Genomic DNA, 21,736 nt, shown 5'->3' with positions numbered 1-21,736 from the left:
GAGAATCGTATCTGGTGATCAGTCGCAGTGGAGTCAAGAGATATTTCTCGAGGCTTCAGAATAATTTTCTTCCGATGTCTCAAGCATGTTAACAGACAAAACCCTCTTCCAGTTTCTAAACAACTTCTCTTTTCTTGCCACACCACATTTCACGGTTTTTTTTTTTTTTTTTTTTTTTTTTTTTTTTTTTTTTTTTTTTTTTGTCCTCAGGTCCAGAACAATAATCAGGGCTGAAATAAGGCAAATATTATTATCTTTTCGTGTTATTGGATGTATTTTTATTGCAAACAAATGATCCAATAATGACCATGCAACAAAGGTAAACAAGTTCACTGGCCTATAGTTAATAATGACACAACTAACAGTCATTCCATTGTCTAAAGCAACAGAAAGAGCTACTGTTCTACGACGGTCACTTCCACCAATAGTGACGTCATTGCAGGATGAGTCGAGCAAAGCACAAATTTGATCAGCGAATCATAAGGAAGTCCTTGGTCTTCAAACTGACTGTGAGAGAAAGATGCTAGAACAGATAGCTTCCCCACTGCGTTCAACAATGTGTTTCTTTCAATAGTTATCACGTGGCATATGGAAAATATGCTCCTATATGAGAAGGACCACCTCATACATTCTAAAATTCTTCGAAAAATTTTCTTCTTTCTCTTATGGACACACGCAGTGCAGTCTTCCATTGATCCACTGTTTCTTCCATTATGCCTCGTTGGAGAACAGTCTTCGTCACCTCTTCTTAATCCATCTCCCACAACGAGGAAGAAAACGGTTGGACTATGGTTGGATGTGAAGGGACGATCAGGATTGTGTCCATAACTATACTTTCATCCAAAAAAGTTACGCTTTTGTACTAATGTTCAGCCGGTATAATTCATCGCGTATGTTAAATTCCGATTTGTAAGTAAAAACGAAGTATTTTCATGTATTTTACTCATAAATAAAGATGGTGCCTGCTACTCACATGCTTCACCTAACAATTAGCTTCTGCCTTCGATATTCGTAGCAGAGTTTAATTTTTTGAATATTTTAAACAATAGCACTGCATTATTACATACCTCACTAAACCTTACCTTTTTTAACTTCTTCATTAAATTCTGATAATGTTTCTTATTCTCTTCGCCCTTGTCTGACTGAGAATCAGACACCAACGTGGAATGAATTAAGGTTGCTAGCATATCCACTACAGTAGTAAACAGCTCACTGCAACATAAAGGGAAAAATTAGCAATAGAGTAAACAAAATAAAGAAACATACACAAAGAACCAGAAGTAAAATTAAGTGAAGATGATGAAAAAGCAAGAGATGCCCTTTGCAGCAGGAAAGGTTTCACACGATATTAGGAACGGGGACGAGAGAGAAGTTACATTAGACATACTTTAAAAAAAGATGGTGGTGGAAAAATACTAGCGCAGTTTCACACTAAATATTTAGAGAACAGCACAGTTCCCGCTAAGTGAAGAAATACCATGATTACACTGCATACAAAACAACATGAAGAAGATATACCCAACTATAGACATGTAAGTCTTCTCCCTGCTTTTCACAAATTGTTTTCCTAAGTTCCGACACTCCCGTTAGAAAAGTAGACCTCGCCCAGCCAAGGAAACAAGCTAATTTAGAAGTTAATTACTAATTAACTGATTAATTTGCAGTTAAATGTGTCTTTGCGGCACCGAGACTAAACGAGACATTGGACCTACAGCTTGCTTACATTGGGATCCGGACTACAGGAACTCCCACCAGGAATCAATTGCGCGTATACTAACAATTTTCAAATCGATATAGCAAAATAGTTCATACTTGATAATAGTAGAATTGATAGATAGTTCAAACGAGTATGAATTATCCTATACGCTATGCTCAGTGACTGAAAAAAAAAGTTTTGATTCAGTAAAGACCGCGTCTGTTATCTATACTCCTAAATCAAGAGGTATTGAAGTAAGTTCTATCTAATTTATCGATAACATCTATAAACAATATGTAACTATTTGGCTGTACAGAAATGGTAAGAATTGATGATGGACTACGACAAGGCGATACTGTTTATCCTATGTTTTTTACAAACTCACTTCAATATCTGTTTCTGTCTTACAGAGAAAATCTGGCACACCGTCATTCCGCTGCTAAAAGCATTCTCTTCACAAACATTACAGAACCACAAGATTTTACAGCAGAACTTGATATCAGAAGGAAGGAGTTGAGTTGATTTTGAGTTTAACGTCCCGTTCAGCAGCGAGGCTATATGAGACGTGGACCTACTGATTAACGTGGAATCCGAACCACATGAGCTCCCGCCGGGAATAGAACCCGGGCCTCCCACGCCATAGGCATCAGAAGGAAGGAATTGGTTGAAAATGCATATGGAGAAGACACATAGGATATACGGAATTACAAGAAACGATTACCTTCGTTTATCTGAAAGAGAATGTTATTGTTCATCTTTAATATATTTCCTTTCTTTGTATTAACTATTCGAGTTCAGTTTAATAATTAAACTTTGTAATTTCTTTAGTTCCTCATATCACATACTAAAACAAACGACGGCACAAAGACTGTCGAAAAATTTACAGTGATAAAGAGGTCAACGGAAACCAAGCAGAAGGCGACACGAATATAACATTTAATCATGATCACGTAAAATTAAAAAAATGTTAGCTTTATCACACCCGATTCAATAAAGTGACTTCAAACTTTGCATATCAAGAAAGATACACGTGTATTTCATAATATGATTCTTACCTATTGTTGTTGAGATCTATGACTCCGTAACTCGCCAGTTGCACCAGGAGTATTGCCCATTCCGTCGTCACCGCAGTGTTTCTTTGAATTGTATCGAACATCCCACCAACTAAGCTAAATCTAAGTTGTAAAGCATCTTGCATTAAGGCTCTTGCTTTTAGATCTTCATATTTATATAACATTTCCTGGAATAAACGTTGGATAAATACGTGTCAGAAAAATACTAATTCAACATATATTGCAGAAATGTATCATAATGAAGGAAACCTACAAAGAACACATAAGCAAGCAAAGGTTAACATTTTTGCTTCCTAATTCTTAAAACTTTTTTTTTTTCAGTGACGACTGGATTCTTCCTCTTCTCAGTCCCCTCAGACCAGTAGCGTAACTACAGGCTTGGGGGCCATCCCGCAGACAGCGTGGAGTGGGGCCCCTTCCCTACGTCCCACTTCACGAGTTGGGGGCCCCTTGATGGCTTGGGCCCCCCGCAATGCGGGGTCTGTGGGACCCTTATTTACGCCCCTGCCTCAGACTAATGTTGGGGCAGTATTTGTATTAGATTAGTGCCAGGCACGTAGCCAGGATTTCGTGAAAGAAGGGGGGGGGGGGTCCGTGACATGAAATACTATGATCATCACACCAGGGGCTCGATCATTCTAAACTATTTTACTGGAACATATATTGGTTCGTTTAGCCAAGATTTCGTAACGGGAGGTGGGGGGCGTCATATGAAAGTCTGAAGGCTCAGGAGCTTGATCAATGTAAACTACTTTACTATCAACATATATTGGTTTGTTAGGACAATAAAATGAGGATATATTGGTAAGTATTTTAATAACAAACTATGAAGAAATCTGGAGTAATAAAAGAATAAAAAAAGTATTGAAAAAGATTTTACAATATTTACGTTCCTTTCTTTGTTCATTCAAATATAACAATTTTCCTTTCATTATGATTTCAACTATTATGAAAAGTACATATTCACTATTATAAAAAGTACATACTCACTAATGTATTGTAAAATATTTTACAATATCTGCGTTCCTTTTTCTGTTGAATCAAATGCTAATAGAACTCCTTTTCCATATAAATTTTTGTTTTTATTATTTCGTCAATACTGTCGGTTCCAAATGACAGGTTAAAGGAGCAGTAGAAAATTGTTTTTGAAATACCGTTTGATTCTGCAAGGATGCGATGACGAAAAATTATAATAAAAAATGTCCACGCTGTTACTCAACGGCACTATGCTTTCGGAAGCTTGAAATCTCCCTGACTAGTAGCAGAAATTCTGAGAATTCTGTAACAGAAATTCTGAGTATTCTGTAACTTTTCTAGAAATTTCAAATTCCCTGACTCTTCCTGGATATCTCGCTCACCTCGCCACCATGTATTGCAAGTAATACAAATCTCCTTATAAGAAAGAGTAACGCAAAGCTTCCCGTTTTTTTTTTTTTTTTTTTTTTTTTTGTTTTTTTTTTTTTTTTTTTTTAATATTTTTTAACGCTGATCCTTCTTTTTCTCATTTTATTTTGTTTCATCCTTCCTTAATTTTTTCATTTCTGGTCTCGAAAGGGGGGGGGGGGCTTGGCTACGTGCCTGTTAGTGCTAATGAAATTAACGCTTTGACGTCAGATAGGAAATTCATCTTAGTAACACAACACAGGGATGGACTAGGTCACAAACTCAGTACACGTCTAGCAAACAGGCTGGGGTGTTCAGTCAGTCAGGAAAAAAGTGCACTGCTGGTCAAGATCGTACGAAAGTGCACCCCGGAGAACACAAAATTGCAAGTAATTTTACTTTACAAATTCAAAGTGGGACATTCTTCCCAGCCCCCCCCCCCCCCCCCCTCATACACACACACATCCACATCCACAAAAAAGGACTAGGAATGCGACTATTCACCGTTGATTTCTCAAATTTCATTTCAGTGATACAGCATTGCAAAACGAGCCTTGTGGGCACATACCAACATCATGCTCAGATGAACTCCTCAGGAACACTGTGAAAACGAACCCTCGGAATAGTGTTCGTGCAACTGTAGACGAGTTAGGCCATACCACACCACACCGCTGTTGTTTGCCGGCTCTGTGTAATCGGTAAGGTTGAGAAGTTGGACTTGTGGGTGTCACATGAATTGACACCAGCAATCAAGAATCGCGGTCTGGAGGTGTGCATTTCTCTGAGTGTAAGGAACAACCGGGAAAGTTTCTTGCATTGCACTGTTACTTCAGATAAAAAGTGAATCTGCTATGACAACGATAAATGATTAGGACATTGGTTGATCCTAAACCACCTTTTCACCCACGAAAGGTATTGTTACTGATATGGTGATCTATGGTGAGAGCGATCCATCAATGTCTTTCTCAATTGAGATGAAACCATCAATGTAGATCGTTACAATGGTGAACTCTATGAAATGCACCGGAAACTTGTATCCAAGCACCCACCAATGGTCGACAGACATGGTGTTCTCATCTTGTACGACAATGCTGTCATGCAAACGATTTAGGATTTAGATTTCTGAACTTTCGGCATCTATGACCATGTAAGTCCGTCACGTATGAGAAATGACGTTCCTCGGCGATCACACTATCCGGGAAAAGGGAACGAAGGAAGCGGCCTGAGACCTATGTTAGGTACCAACCCGGCATTTACCTGGCGTGAATGAGGAAAACCTCATTCAGGATGGCTGATCTGAAATAGTCGACCAAGTGCTCCCACCGGGAATCGAAACCGGGATCGCTCGCACCGAAGGCGAGAATGTTAGCGACTACGCTATCCTGTCATACAAAGGAAGATGCACACTCCCCATGAGCTGCGTATGAAGCCCTTCCTCACCCTCCGTTCTTCCCCAATATCTCTTCCATTGACTGCCACCTTTTTCGGCATCTCGATCACTTCTTCCGACGGAAGAGCTTCCGTGATGGTTGGGCGATACAACGTGCAGCTGAGGACTTCTTCGCATCGCCAATTCCAGACTTATTTCGCCACAGAATCCAATCGTTGGCTGTGCAATGGTAATAATATATAGTTCTATACGGAGACTATTTTGAGTAACTAAGTATTATATTCTTATTTTCTTCTTTTGGAAATAACGCAGTTGGGGCGGACACTTCATTTTGCGCGAACCTAATACACAGATCTTGGCATCTTTCCTCCTTTTAAAGAACTAAAACCCTACACCTTATATTCCATATGCTTCCAGGGAAAATGGCCACATGTAGAATGTAATGAATAGCTTATCAGGAAAAAGTAAAAACATAATAACACTAAATAAGTGCGCAATGAAATTTAAATTAGTATTTTTTTTTTTTTTAATCGATATTTTCAACCACTATTTCTTTCCTGTGGTTTTCATTAAGGTCACCACAGGAAAGAAACTGAGGTTGAAAATTTCAGTAAGAAAACTAAACTCACTCAAATTGAAGGTAAGTATTTAAATTTCATTTATATAGGATAACTAGCAGAAGTGCCTCCTTCGCACGAGAAGAATATTTATGCACAATACCTGAAAATAAAGAACTGCGTAAATTAAATAACGACGAAGAACGAACTTGCCGGGTCCCGGTTTAGCTGATAAGTACGCTAGGCTTATATTTCATCTGGAGTGTCACCAATTAGCTTGGTGACTCAAAAACCTACGGTTCAATACTAATCTCAGTCATTATATTTTCTCCATTCCTTCTCAATCTCCTCCACCGCATGCCGATGGGGCTAACTTGGACTTGGAGTGTCACTACTCATCTCAGTGAACCCGAAAACTATGTATTTAATACTAATATCAGTCGTTTCCGATTATTTCTAATCATCATCCCTTTCCGTTCTCTCCTAGGGGTGCTAGGGGTGTCTTACGCCCTAAGATATTTTTCTCCAGATTGCAAGTCATGTGTTTGTATGTCAACTTGTCTTTTAAAAATGAGTTTACAGATCGAGTTTCATCTTAACATGAATAGTTCAGTTCGTAAAATACTCTATTTTTGGGATAAATTTTAAAATACCCTTTCCCCTTTGAACCTCCCTTAAGATAAGTATCAAAATATTCTAAACAGCTTATAGTCTCTTTGATGCGGTTACTTAGAAATATACCAAGCCAACAGGGTGTAATTGTATACTGGACAAACATTCAATTCTACATTTAACAAGAGTTTCGTAAACTAAAATCTGTTAAATTACACAATGCGCTATTTCGCTAAAACTATTTATCAGATATGGTCAGGAACGAATAAGAAAGAAAAAGAAAAGTGTTAAGGAACAGAGAAAACGTTGTGAAGCGTACAGATAAACGTCATGCTGCAATGCACGGTCGTCACATGACAGTGTTACTTAACTGTAAGTACACGAAGTTTAGTACAGGAAGATAAAACTAATGGAACAGTAGGTCGATAGAACTTCGTGAAAACGAAGTATTACTAAATGAAGAGAAAAACAGTGCATTTTATTCCCTTCCTTTATTGTATCTGTGAAGTTTTCACCTGTGACTTTTCTTCTACTTAATGCGGATATAGGGCATACGGCACATCATACAGTGATGTATGAGTCGCTACTATTAGCATTTAAGAAGCCTTTATAAGGAAACTCTTTTGCTCTCCCACATACACATACAATATTTTTAGTCTCATGCTCATCAGTTTTGCCCTCTGAAGAAAGAAAATTTCTAAATCTATGACAATTTCGCTGGTCACGCAATACTATCTTACGTTAATGTAACAACCATGTCCGAAGTATCTTTTTCATGTTTGCTTTTCGTACATTCGGGCTTTAAATCCATCAGTATTGGCAATATCCGAGAAGTTAACTTTTCTTCAATATTTATAAATGTTCATTTTTGCTTTTCCATTTACAATTTTTGTAAATTTTACTCTTTCACATTTTCTTCATAGAATTTCATGATTCGGATTTCGTTTTCTACCATTTCTTGTGTGTACTAAGATTATCACGCTCTATCACCATTCCAATTTTCGTTAAGATCGGATGAGCTCCTTAAATCGCGTTTCAGTTAAATTTCTCGATTTCACAGAGCTCAAGCCCGAATTCGATGACCAAATAACTTGGAAACTAAAGATCTGTACAGCATAATATTACGTTCAAATGTCTACAAAGCTTGTCAGACTTTACCTCCAAACCAAATTTGATCAAGATCGGACGGATTTTAAACCAAACCCAAGTTTGGTGGTCAATAACTCGAGAACCAACGACCTGTATATCGTAATATTTCATGTACGTACTAAGCTACACAAAGTCTACTATCGTACGAAATTACGGCAAGATTAGATAAGTATCGTCCATAGCATACCACACATAATAACCTCTCGCCAAGTCGAACCCCAAATTTGACGGCCAATTTAGGAACCAAAGGCCTTCATACCGAGATATTTTGTGTATGTACTGAGCTCGTGAAATTCTATCGCCATTCTAATTTTAATCAAGATTGGATGAGTTCTATCAATCGCATACGATATATACTGTCCTGATATTACTTTTAAAAAAATCGATTTCGGATTTAGATTTCTTGGCTTTCGACATCTAAGGCCATTTAGCCCGTCACGTTCTGAGGGATGACGTCCCTCGGCGAGCACACTACCCGTGGAAAGGGAAGGAAGGAAGCGGCCTGGGACCTATAAATTAAGTACCACCTCGGCATTTGGCTGGTGGGAAGGAGGAAAACCTCATTCAGGGTGGCTAGCCTGAAAAAGCGTTTTACATTTTTTCGACCGAGTGCCTCCACTTTTAAAAAATCGAATGAATGCCTAATTAATTAATTAATTAATTAATTAATTAAAATAAATAAATAAATAAATAATGAAAGCTTCTCTAACACAACAATGATTATCCAAGGTTTAGTAAAATAAGTCTTAACATCCGAATTTTTCATTCTTTTGCGGTTGAATCAATACCGATACATGGAACTGCTGAAGATAAGCTTTCTTACACACATGAAAATAAAAAATAAAAATAAAAAAGCAGTTCTAATGGACACCTGTTGAATGGGATCTTTCACATGACTACTGGAGACGCATTATTTTATATCCACCCAGCAAAGTGTCATTACATTTCCTCAATAAAGTGTTCAGTGTCTATATTTCAAGTGTAAGAATAGGTTAAGTTTAATTATGAAAATTAAATTCAAACTGATGGTGATCAGTAGGTTTGTTAAATCGATTATTCACAGAAACATTTCCTTTTACTAAGTGCAAGCCAGAACGTACTTGCAATACATGATTAGTTTTAAGGAAATCATTAAAAGTATCAAAATCTACTCAAGAATACAACTAAGGAACACGCGATTTATTAATGACAGATACTTACGTCTTTTGACAAATGAAGAAACTGTGACAGCTGAGACTGCAGTGACGTCAGCAAACTCTCCCTCTGATCATCCTGACCTTTCAAGCACGTGAGAACAAGGGATAAAAATGGCTGATGACTCAGAAGTGATGAGCTACGCTGGACACTGCGATCTTTATCTCGATTTTTCGATGACCAGTTGCCATTTTCCAATACGTGACCTGCAAAGGAGAAAATATTATAAAAATACACATTAAAAAGGCATTACTAGAATACTAAAACGTATAAGGGATGTGATTCAGCAGCGAAGCCATATGAGACGTGAACCTACAGTTTAACATGGAATCCGAGCCACTGTAATGCGTTTAAATTTCAAAGCTCCACAGTCAGGAATCGAATTCGGCATCACGAACACAAAAGACGCGCATGCTAGCTACTAATCCAACAAGGGAGGTCCTACTTTGATTTAAGGTCAATGATTTTTTTTCACACTTCTTATACCAGAATTGGACGAACTGTAAACAGCAGCTTCGATCTGAACTGCTCACTATTTCCATGCACTTTAAATTGTAAAAGTATCAACTTGATCGAATACTAGTAGTGCATTTTACAGGTATGAAACAAGAATTTTAGAAAATGATTTAAAAAAAAAAAAAAAAAAAGCATCAAAAGATTGCGATCTTGGCTAATAATTAGTTTTTGGATTAGGGGCCACAAAATTTTTGAACGGCCCCTAAATCAAGTTTTCGTATTTTCTACGAAATAAGTAGATCATACTGAGTTAAGTGATAGTTTGGGTTTGGCTACACTATACGTAGTTCTCCAGATATAAGGCGTACAAGAAAATTTCTGATTGAAATATATTGAAACTTTTGATCCAAAAATGTAGGAAAAGTTTCAGTTTCCTATATATACCCTACGGCTAACTAATTACTTTTAAGCTCTACTGTGTTAAAATTAAAATACAGCACTTTATAACGATAAAGTATTGTATGTACTTTATAGTTACTAATTATACTAATCGAATCGTGTAATCGAATTGTGAAAAGACAGATTATGTTAAACTAGTCGTAATAAATTTATTAATAAGAGTAAGTAATTTTTGTTTACTATTTGGAGTTAAAACGCCCTTTTACAGTATTCAAGTTTACAGAGACGTGAAGCTTTTTTTTTTTTTTTTTTTTTTTTTTTTTTTTTTTTTTTTTTTTTTTTAACTGAATTAGAACAATATGTACATCACGAAAGGATTTCCAGTATTTACTGATGGAAGCGATGATCACAAGAATTTTCTCCATTAATAAATGAGATTTATGTGATATGTCTGCATTCTTTTAAACTATTAGGTACATATTCGCCCTATATACTCACTATATTTTTAAGAATGGTGTAGCCATTAGTATAATATGAATGTCTTAAAAGCATATACGATGCAATATTAAAGATTTCATGTATTTTTATGCACTAGTATTATGTTAAAAGATACATATATAAAAAAAAATCTTGAGAAATGAAATCTTTGAGTTTTACGTCCCACAGCTATGCCGGTTAGGCTAAAGGAGTCGGTGATGATGAGAAATGAATGAAATGAAGAAAGTGGGAGGAAACGGGGAAAATCCCGAGAAAACCCACGAACACGGTGTTTGTCCACCACAAAGTCCACACGGAGCGAGCTGGGATCGAACCAGGGACCCCAAACACCGGAGGTGAACGCTCTACCACTGAGCCACCGCGCCACCCCCCTATATAAAAAGGTATTTACCTTACTGTGCGTACTTATTTTTGGCGTTTCTGTTACTTCTGAGAACTTTGTTGATGGATGAATTTTCTAAGAAATCTCGAAATGCTTCTATATTACATTCCTTTAAATTTTGCCCTTCTTAATGCAGCAAAGAAAGTTGCTATTTACTCCTATATGTTTAAAAATCAAAGCTGTTTGATGAGTGAACTAATGAAAAACAGCATCCTTAGAGCATTTCAACAGCCATAGAGTTCCGTCACCTTCTCTATGGCTGTTTATAGTGTTCTGCGAATTAATTAGTTTACTTATCAAAACAAACATATAGGACTAAATAGCACACCTTTCTTACCTTCATTAAGAAGAACAAGATTGTACAGAAAGAAGACACAGAAGCAACTCGAGATTTCTTATTAAATATACGCCACTTAACAATGTCCTACGAAGTACTAAAGAATCAAAATATAAGAAGAAAGGGTCTTAGGAGCATGTTTGAAGAATTTAATTTAAAACTTCTCATATATTAAACAATTAAGTCTCCATATCAGAGTATAAAACATTTGAAGAATTTTCCCATTCATTTCTCTACGCATTACTGTATTGGTACTTTGTGTGCCAGAATAAACTACATTAAATTGTAGAGAAATTACATTCTATTTCATGTTTGTGTAAAATTAGAAGAACACTAATTGTACACTCTTTGTCCCAGAAGTTCATAGACATTTTTTTTTTTTTTAATTATCTTTTGGAGTGAAAATCAGAAATGCTTTGCATTTCCTATGGTGTTGAATGTCCTCAAAGCGACTCTGCAACCCTTTTTCCAAAATATGATGCTTACATTGTCCAAATATATCTCACATGGATCATTTTGCATGTACCAACATAGGCTGAATACTTTTATTTTCATGCTTCCAAAAGTGAATTATCGATTATTACACACCCCATGAACGTCTAAAACAAATCGTAATAATAGTAATACATTACAGCAAATTTGATAGGGGATCATAACTGTGCAAAGTAAGAAATAAAGTAATGCATAATACGTTATCTGTAATGCAACTATACTATGACGTGATTTAAACAAATTATTCAAACATGTTTAAATAATACCTGAATGCACACATAACCATTTAACTTACACGGAATAAGAATAAGGTCACAAGTGTCATTGTGTACCTTAACACGTAGCGGTTCCCGTACAGTGCAAGGAATACAAGAGTCAGTGCATATTATTACAAATACATTACATTTGAGTTGGGAAAAACAAACCCTAACAACGGTTTACAAAAAAAATGACGCTACATTATCAAAGACTAGCAACTTTTGGAGTAAAGGTTGTACAGTCATTATTTTGCTGGTAACACAGTAACTTATATACAAAAATAAGCCCTCTTGCAATATTCTGGTACACAAACATAATATACTTGTATTCATTACAGTACAATGAAAGCAAGTTAACATTCGAAGTACAGCCCCTTGTGTTCAGGCCGGATTTAGCATTTTGGCGCCCCTAGGCCCAATAATTTTTTCCGCCCCCTAGTCTGGTTAAAGCTACTTTCCTAAAAAAACCTTTATTAAAAAAATATATCAGGCCCATATGTTAATTGCTTAAACACCACTCCACGATGCAATTTTATCATTGCAAGTTTTTTGAGGAATGTACTTGGTTCTGGGCTTAACAAAATACCGTTAATGTATTAACAAAAGATTGGTGAATAACTTTGATTTTGTTCAATTTAGCCATTTGGGCAAATAAATAAATAAATAAATAAAACTCTAATACAGTGTAAAATATTTTTAATCTCAGGAACACAGCTTACATGAAATATTTTGATAACGTGACACAAAAACTGTGTTTTAAAGTAAAACTAGAATTTTTTCTCTCGGCCGTGCGCCCCCTGGGAGCTTGCGCCCATAGGCCCGGGCCTATTGGGAAATCCGGCCCTGCTTGTGTTGAAACACCTGCAGTCATCTTCCTACCAGTTCCTCGATACCACGTCTTGTCCTTAGAGGCAAAGAAGGCAGTCACTGCTGTTTCCACTTCTCGCTGGTTGGTAAAACATCGTGGTTTCAAAAATGAAATGAAATATTTCAGTTTTTACGTCCTACGGTTATGTCATGTAGGCTAAAAGAGACAGCGATGATGAGAAATGAATGAAGAATGTGGGAGGAAACGGGAGAGTTCGTAGAAAAACCACGCGCACGATTTGTTCAACACAAAGCCCCTATTTGATGTGAGCTGGGAACGAACTAGGGACACCACGCTTCTGATTTCAGGAAGTGCAACATGGACCAAAACAAGTAGTAACCCGAAGGTCAAGATCAGGACTATATACTAGGTATGGTATCAGTTTGATGCCATTAAGTTCGTACATTTTGTGTTGCGTTTTACGTTATCCTATTGCACGCCTTCGGTTCATCAGTCCAGGACATTTTCGGCATAGTGCAGTATACATCTCCAACTACTCGGGAAAAAAGGTCGACACTGATGGCACGGCAATTAGAAACGTATTCAATTGAAACCCTTCGTAGCTTCATCATATACAGAGCATGACTTTATGCTCAAAATGGCACTGATTGACGACCGTTTCTGAAAGTTAGTCCTTGCTTAACCGCTGTTTTTGCACATTCCAGTTCGGAAAACACCCACTTTTCGTCGCATACGACAATCCTTCCAGGAAACGCAGTTCACGCAAACTCTGCAGCTGTTGTCAGCACACATCCACTCTCCTCTGAGCCTGAGCTGGGGTCAATTCACGTGACACAATGCGGTAGCTCCTGATGGTTTTCCCGAGTTCGTGAAGGTGACGCACTACAGTAGACAGGGACGTGCAAGACGCTGATGGCTAGATTTTCCGTAATAGCGCGACGTATGACCTCAGAATCTGTTTCTCTGGGGCGGCACGAACTTGGCTGATATTCGACATTCTTACAACATGCAGGAAACTTCTGAAGCCACCGAGTCGCTGAGCTGGGTTCACTGCACTATCCCCTTTCGTATAACAAATGTTTGAGTTGCTGCCGTAGCGTTTTGCCCGAATTCGAACTCATTAACACCTCATGTATCAGACATTGTTGGGCGCTCATCGTCACTGCCACTAACAAATAACTGAACATACTGACAGAGTGGCAGCCTCCTTGATAAACAATCCGCTTGCTACCCTACCTCTTAGCAGGTGACCTTGCACTTACGGTCGATCACAGTGTACACACGATCCTGCTAATAGAGTCGTGGAAATATTACAAGAGTTATGACTCATCCCTGAATTTTGATAGTACGTACCTGCTACTCGAAGCACTCTACCCTGTACTGCACTTGGAAGTTTTGATACTAGTGGTGCCACAAGCCATATCGATTTTGACTTTTCGGCATCAGACCTGAAATTTACAATTTTAAAAAAGAATTATCAGAAGATAAAACGGTGTAAATACCTACTCCCTCTGTCACTGTTATAGTTATTCTCATGTCACTGTGATTTTATTACTGCTATTAATAATAAGAATTACTAATAATTTCGAGATTTTAAATTTACAGTGACGTAAAATCATTATCTATTAATTAAGAAGTTGAAAAAATAATTACTAACATAGGTTCCTGCTAGATAGGTTATTCGTACTTCAATTCAAATGTTAGCCAACTATACGTTTAGACGTCGTATTATTTGTAAGCGACTTGTTAAAATCTAATTGTAATATTTATTACCTCACCAAACTGAATAACAAAGACATCTAACATTGGTAACTTAATAAAAATTATTTTGATATTAATACATTGCACATGACAAGTGACAATGCAAATGCAGAGCTACTGAAAATCTTGCAAAATGAATACTTTCATTTCTCTATTTCACAAGGGAAGTACTAGTACGGTTAATTTCAATAAAAAAAATTATATTTATCTATTTATTTTCACTCTTATAAAAGAATGCTGAACAAACTGTCGTGATAATCAGAACTGTTAACAACAGGTGAAGAAAACGGAACGGAGTGACTCTCAGGTGACCACCTCTACAATATCGAGAAAAAGAATACTGGGTTATCATGGGGATATTAATCAATGATAATCGCTTCTATAAGTATAGTAAAGTTGATTTAATATTATTACTGTGTATGTGTTTATTATTACTTTTTATTTATTCTAATTAACATTTAACAGTAATTAGGATTAGTTCATGCCGCAGGCATATATTGACACTTTGTTGGCAAAAATCACGAACTGCTGAGATGTTTAGAATACACGGGGGTTGCTTTCTTCTTAACCCGAGAATCAGCAGCCGTTTGATGCCGTTTGCCTAAGCATGATTTCACAAATAGCGTTTACAGTTCATTCTTCTAAAGGTTTTCGTATTAAGATTTGTTGTGGCGTATATTTTTTTAACAGAAATGAAATTTCATTTATTTGTAGTTACATTGTCAATTAAACTGAATGCCGTCTTTGCACTGAACTCATAGCAACAATTTTCGTTATTTTTCTTGCCTCTGATGGTTCGAAGAATTTTTCCCTTTACGAAAGGTCTTTATTATTAACAAAATCTCGAAAATCATTTAATGAAATTGTAAATGTCTCTTTAAAAGCTAGCGTTTTTTTTTTTTTTTTTTTTTTTTTTTTAAAAAGTAGTATCGCATCGCAATTTGCGATGTATCTATGGTCTAATTTACAGAGTTCCATGTAAACGTACATATATTGTATTTACCCAACTACAAGACTTTTTTTTTTTTCCTAATTTGTCATTAGAAAGATATGGAGTTGTCTTACATTCGCAGATTGACTTTGGTAGTTGAGGTCAAAGTTGTACGTTGTCTTACACTGAGTCGATGTTGTCTTGATTTCAAATACGGTAAAGAAGATTGTGAAAGTACAAATATATGTACCAAAAACTACCACATTTTCGAAAATTTACGATACTACGAGTATTTTTACTAGTATCTGTTCTTTCATTACCACAATTACTTTAGGCAACCAATTATCAACGTAAGTTATTATCAACAAAGCCAATGTTAACTTTTTAGGGTGTATCTTAAGATATTTTATATCAATAGAACAATCTGTAATTTTGATTATTTAGAACTTGGTAAAAAAAAAATACAAAAATTCTCAAGGATCCTTTTCAAACTAGAGGGCGTCTTATAGTCAAATAAATACGGTGTCTTCCTTTTATGACAAAACGGTTCTCTTCAAATCTCATATATAGTTCAGTGATCAACGTCCCCCCAAAATTCTACGCTTTACTTTAGATGCCTCTCAGATTTTTCAATAACAAACCAATTCACTGTGGCATATCACATACCACTGGAATCTACCTGTTAAATGGACGACAAAGAAACTACCTGCTCTTGAATATTTTATTTCATCTGAAAATAAAGCACCTCATTAGACTGTCAAGATTAAAATCTCAAAGTCTACTTTTCAGAAACTAAATAGATCAGTAGCAAAAACATAGTACTTTACCAGTACATCCTTTCTGTCTTGTGTTTTTATAGCTGTTTCACAAAACTGGTCCAGAAATATAGTTTTATTACGTCCGTTTTGTTTTTCACTGAGATGCGGAAGAAACCGTCTGGTTTAGAACGTTTACGAAAACAAGAAAATGCATTGCGTTCGAGAAGCATTTGGCTATAATATTTTGAGTTAAAAAACAATCATATGTGGAACACTAAGTTATTTTTCTGTCATAAAAATTAAAGTTCACTTCGTGTACTGCGCGATGTCAATTTCCTGTTTCTGCACGGCATTATGGATATAGCACTTAACAGAAAGCTCTATAGGGTATATTTAAATCCAGATACCAGCTTAAACAATATTCTATATGAAAGTTATTACTATTATTTAAATTTTGTCAATTATTCTTTACTTTTCTTTTCCATTGTCGTTCATGCTTGTAATATACAAAGATTATTTATTAATTAGTGGCCCCGCGTGGTGTAGTCGCTAAGGCTCTTGCCTTCGGTGCGAGCGGTCCCGGGTTTAATTCTCGGTGGAGGCACCCGGTCAAAAAAGTGTAAAACGCTTTTTCAGGTCAGCGACCCTGAATGAAGTTTCCCTCATTCATACCAGGCAAATGCCGGGGTGGTACCTAACTTATCGGTCCTAGGCTGCTTTCTTCCTTCCTCAATCCTTTCTTCCTTCCCTTTTCCCGGATAGTGTGACCGCCGAGAGACGTCATCCCTCGAACGTGACGAACTAAATGGCCTTAGATGCCGAAAGCCCAGAAATCTAAATCCTAAATCCTATTTATTAATTATTTCATGCTTAAGCAATAAATTAAATAAAGCACATAATAAAACATTAGTTGGGTCGAGCGGAAAACGAATGAGTGTTAGAAATGGTGGGTGAGAAAAGAACACTTTTAGATATTATTAGAAAGAGGAAGAGAAACTGGTTGGGACATTGCCTAAGAAGAGATTGTATCATGAGGGACGTCCTAGAGGGTATGGTGGCGGGAAAGAGAGGGAGGGGGCGAAGGAGACTACAATTAATGGATGATATTAAAACAGAAAGATCATACGCGAAGACGAAAAGTTTAGCGGAGGACCGTGGAGCATGGAAGCTTCTCAGCTGCGGCAAGTGACCTGCCAATAAAGGCAGAATACCTATGATGATGATGATGACATAATAAAACAGTAATTTATTACCGTTTTCTTTCCTGTCGACAAAATTATGAACTGCTATGCAAATTTAAATTTGTTTCGCAATTTGTTACACAACAGCAAAATCTAAAACACCAATATATACTAGATTCTCAAAAACTCTAAACCGGTTCGGACAATGAAGTTACGATAATTAAAACCGAGAGTTCTTCCATCTTGATACGAGATGAAATTCAAACAGTGAAAAACTGGGACTGGAATGAAAATCGATTGCGGATCTGTAACTTAATATACTTGTACACTAACAGCTATGCTAATTACTCCATTCTCACACCAGCCGCACACTAATTCTTTTAAACAAAAACTTAATTTCCAAATTCGATTAAATTACTATTTGCAGATAATCTGCAGTTTCAGAATTTGATAATAGGTAACCGCAAATTTTACCAATGCACCATAAATGATGGTCAATGATACGAATCCTACAAATGAATAAATACAAGAAACGAAATAAAATTACTTACTTTTGTGGTTGAGTAGCGGGCTTTTGTTCCATTTTGCCACTACCTCTTTGTTCGGAGTTTTCTTCTTCACTGGTGAGTTGAAACACATCGATGGCAGCTTTGGCAACCATATCCAACCACTGGTTTAGTTCACTTGAATTGCTGGGGAACTGTGTAAACATCAACTGGAGGTCCAACCACGAAATTCTCATCGTCCACTGGTCCAAGTTCTGTATTTAATAAATAAATAAATAAATAAATAAATAAATAAATAATAATACATATTTGCTAGCTTCTGCTTCAATTACAAACGGATTAATTTTAGATGACCAAATAGTTGATCACTGCTAATTATGAACCGCATGCTGCACACAGCAATCAGGCATACACATTAAAGGAGACCTCACCACACTTACAACAGCTGCGTCCTTCCACTAAATATTCGTATTGTACCACTCACTATTTTAGAATTATACACACGTCTCTTGTAACACTAGCTATCAATATTTCCATAAACCTAAGTTGAATCTCCAGATGAGCTGAACCATTTTTGCTAACATTTATTTTAAAGTAACCTATTATGCAAGGAAACAACTAGTAAGCTTTCATTTATTTTGTGTATGTGAAATTTCAAGATTCAATAGGACATAATCGTGAAGTAGTTCGGAAGTTACATGATTTATGAAGCTCCGGCCTTAAAAACAGAAAATTTTTGTAATAGGCTGATCTATTGTACCTAGGTACTAACTACACATCATTAACTGAAAAGCCGTTTCGGAAAAATAAGAGTCAGAACAAATGCATACCTTTAATATTCGAGCTATCATATGTCGCTGATCAAAACTGTCCTCTTGCGCTGCTGTTGTATCTGGATAACATATCATATGTAATAACCTCTGGGCCTGAGGAAAAAAAAAAAAAAGATTAATATAATCATGGTTAATGCAGGCTGCTACAAAAGAAACTGTACAGTTACTCACCCTACTCTTTTCTACACTATTAACGATTTATTAAACGATCACTTACTAACAAATTTTCGCTGTCTTCATTGGAAGAACTGTCATGTCGTACTTAAGAAAAAGAGGTACAGCTAAGGGAGACGATGATTAACGCAAGTGATGACGGAAGAATTAGTGGCATGAAAATCTGGGAGGAAACGGGAATAATCCGTAAGAAAACCCACGGACACGATGTTGTCCACCACAAACTTACTTGGCCGGGGATCGAACCAGGGACCCACACATCAGAGGTAAGCGTTCTACCACTGAACCACCGTGTCTCCCGGAAAAGAAAGTTTTTTTTTTTTTTTTTTTTTTTTTTTTTTTTTTTTTTTTTTTTTTTTTTTTTGAAATACATACGGTAAAGGGAGGCATTCGAAGTTTTTGCCAAGAATAGTGTACCTCAGGAATCTCTGAAGCCAGACAAATGAAATTCACCGTATACCTACACTCTTCGTTAAAAATAACGGAAAGCGTGTTTCAGTGTTTTGGAAAATTACGCTCCTAAGGTGAAAAGGGGGAATATTTCTGAAATGCTTGAATTTTCTTTTGTTTAGTCAGAAAGTGCCAAATATGAAAACTCGCGTACGCTGGAGATCTGAAATTCGACATATTAACTGTAAATTAAAAATAACGGAAAATGTATTTCAGTATGTTCGAAAATTTTGCTCCAAGGGGAAAGAAGGTCACTTCTGTAATACCCAAATTTCCTTTCTTTATTGAGAAAGTGCCCAATGTGAGGATTTGCTTAAGTTGAAGATGTCAAATTCAGTATATAAACTTTTATTGTACTGCTGTGAAACATTGTCAAATACTCGATTAAAACGCTTTTTTTTTTTTTTTTTTTTCATTGTGAGCAAACGCGCCACCCATCTCGCGTACAGCATTGTCAGGTCCAAAATTTTAGACAATGTGCGACGTAATGCCTACCATGTTTGCTAGGTCACGCACTTTTAGTCGACGGACTTCCAATGCCATTTTACGGATTTTCTTCATCATATTTGGCGTGGTCACATAATTTGGTCGACCACTGCGATTTTCGTCTTTGCAACTCGTACAACCGGCCTCGTTTAAATTCTGCCATTTAATATTTTATTGCAGTAAACAAAGCAGCAGACTCCCCCCACAGCAGACCCTAGCTCGGCTTTAATATTGGTTAGACTGAGACCTTTTAAATGAAAGTATTGTATCACATAACGATGACCCATTTTTTCCATGTTTACAAATTCACTGGAAGCGTTCACCATTGATAGCTGCCAAACAAATACGAGAGCCACTCCATATATTTTACAATACGCAAGTACTGTAAGAGAGCAAGCAATTATTTTCTGTTCTCGTTACAGGTGACATATCTGAAGTATTGAAAACATACGAAACTGCATTGTCCAATCTATGAGTTTGTATACGAGTAATATTTGTGATCAAAAGTAGTGGGGTTGGAATGGAGCTCTTACGCGAAGCATTTCGAGCCATGATTTACTATGATTTTCGCGTTGGCCTAAACGAAAAAGACTGTCACCAAAGATTGAGGTCAGCGTTTGGGGATACCGCTTCATCATATACATCACTGTTTAGATGGTATAACGACTTTCAAAGGGGTCGGAGGTCTTTGCAAGGTGAAGCCTGTGCAGGAAAACCTCCGTGTTAAAACAACGACGGATTTAAAATGACATGAAATTTTTCAGTTTTACGTCCCATGATTATGCCGGTTACGCTAAAGAAGACGGTGATGATGAGAAATGAATGAAATGGTGGAATAAAGAAAGTGGGGGGAAACGGGAGAACCCTGAGAAAACCCACGAGCACGGTGTTTGTCCACCACAAAGTCCACACGGCGCGAGCTGGGATCGAACCAGGGACCCCAAGCACCGGAGGTGAACGCTCTACCACTGAGCCACCGCGCCCCCACCGCCGGATTTAGTGGCTGCCGTGCAAGACATGGTCTCTAAATATTCAAGGTGTATCTATGCGATGATAGAGAAGGCACTTGGCATTGGATCCTCGTCAGTGCACACAATTTTACACGAGAATCTCAAACTGAAAAAGGTAATTTCACGGTGGGTACCCATCAACTGTCTGACTTCCGGAAAGCAGAGAGACAGGATTGCTTATGAAACCCTGGATATGTTAAATTATGGTGGACACCAGCTGATTTACAAAAATTGTGACAGGTGATGAAACCTACATCCCATTTTATGACTGCCCTACTCGTCAGGAAAGTCGTGTATAGATCCAAGAACTACTGGAAAAAAAAAAAAAGCGATAAAGAAAGTAATGTATGCTGTATTCTTCCGAAGCACTGGGCTCGTCGCAGCTATTAGGTTACAAGAACAGAAGACAGTTACAGCAAACTGGGTACACAACAGTATGTTTACCCCAAGTTTTTTGGTTCCTTGAAAATCCAAGGTTTACTCTTCCACCACGACAATGCCTCCTCGCATACTGCAAAGCAAACAATGGACTATCTCATATTAAAAAGCTCATATTAGACTCATCATATAAAAAGCTTCCGCATCCTCCTTATTCCCCTGATTTGGCAAAGTTCGACTTGTGGCTGTTTTTTAACCTTAAAAAGCACTGACGGAGACGTTTTCACACAGAAGAGACAATAAAGGATCGATCATGGAGCTATTCAACTGCATTCCAAGACAAGAGTGGCGCCGAGCATTTGAGTTGTGGCAGAAGAGATTAAATAAGTGTATTGCTACCACCGGGAATTACTTTGAACATATGTAAAAAGGTTAATTCATAGGACGTATAGTTCTCTTGTATTGCAAAACTTTTGGCGTGACCCTCGTACTAAACAACGTAGCATATTCAAACTTAAGCTATATAAGGTAGGTACTTTTGACAATAGTCAAGTTTTTTGAACA

The 21,736-nt window shown here is 37.0% G+C and overlaps 1 protein-coding gene across 2 annotated transcripts in view; it reads right to left on the bottom strand.

The window, feature by feature from the left end:
* Window positions 1–21,736, bottom strand: part of kto (mediator complex subunit kohtalo) — a 212,389-nt gene that overhangs the window by 37,279 nt on the left and 153,374 nt on the right. For both annotated transcript variants that reach the window (XM_081769676.1, XM_081769675.1), the window contains exons 27-32: window positions 18,672–18,767; window positions 17,887–18,095; window positions 14,058–14,152; window positions 9,061–9,260; window positions 2,752–2,936; window positions 1,083–1,212 (exon numbers count right to left, since the gene is read on the bottom strand). In XM_081769676.1, coding sequence (XP_081625802.1) covers window positions 1,083–1,212; window positions 2,752–2,936; window positions 9,061–9,260; window positions 14,058–14,152; window positions 17,887–18,095; window positions 18,672–18,767 — 915 coding nt within the window. The remainder of the gene's footprint in view (window positions 1–1,082; window positions 1,213–2,751; window positions 2,937–9,060; window positions 9,261–14,057; window positions 14,153–17,886; window positions 18,096–18,671; window positions 18,768–21,736) is intronic.

Source organism: Thermobia domestica, chromosome 8, assembly GCF_964235325.1.
Source record: "Thermobia domestica chromosome 8, izTheDome1.hap1.1, whole genome shotgun sequence".
Lineage (NCBI taxonomy): Eukaryota > Metazoa > Arthropoda > Insecta > Zygentoma > Lepismatidae > Thermobia > Thermobia domestica.
Note: the sequence above shows the minus strand (reverse complement) of the source record. Positions and strands in the feature narration are given on the sequence as shown.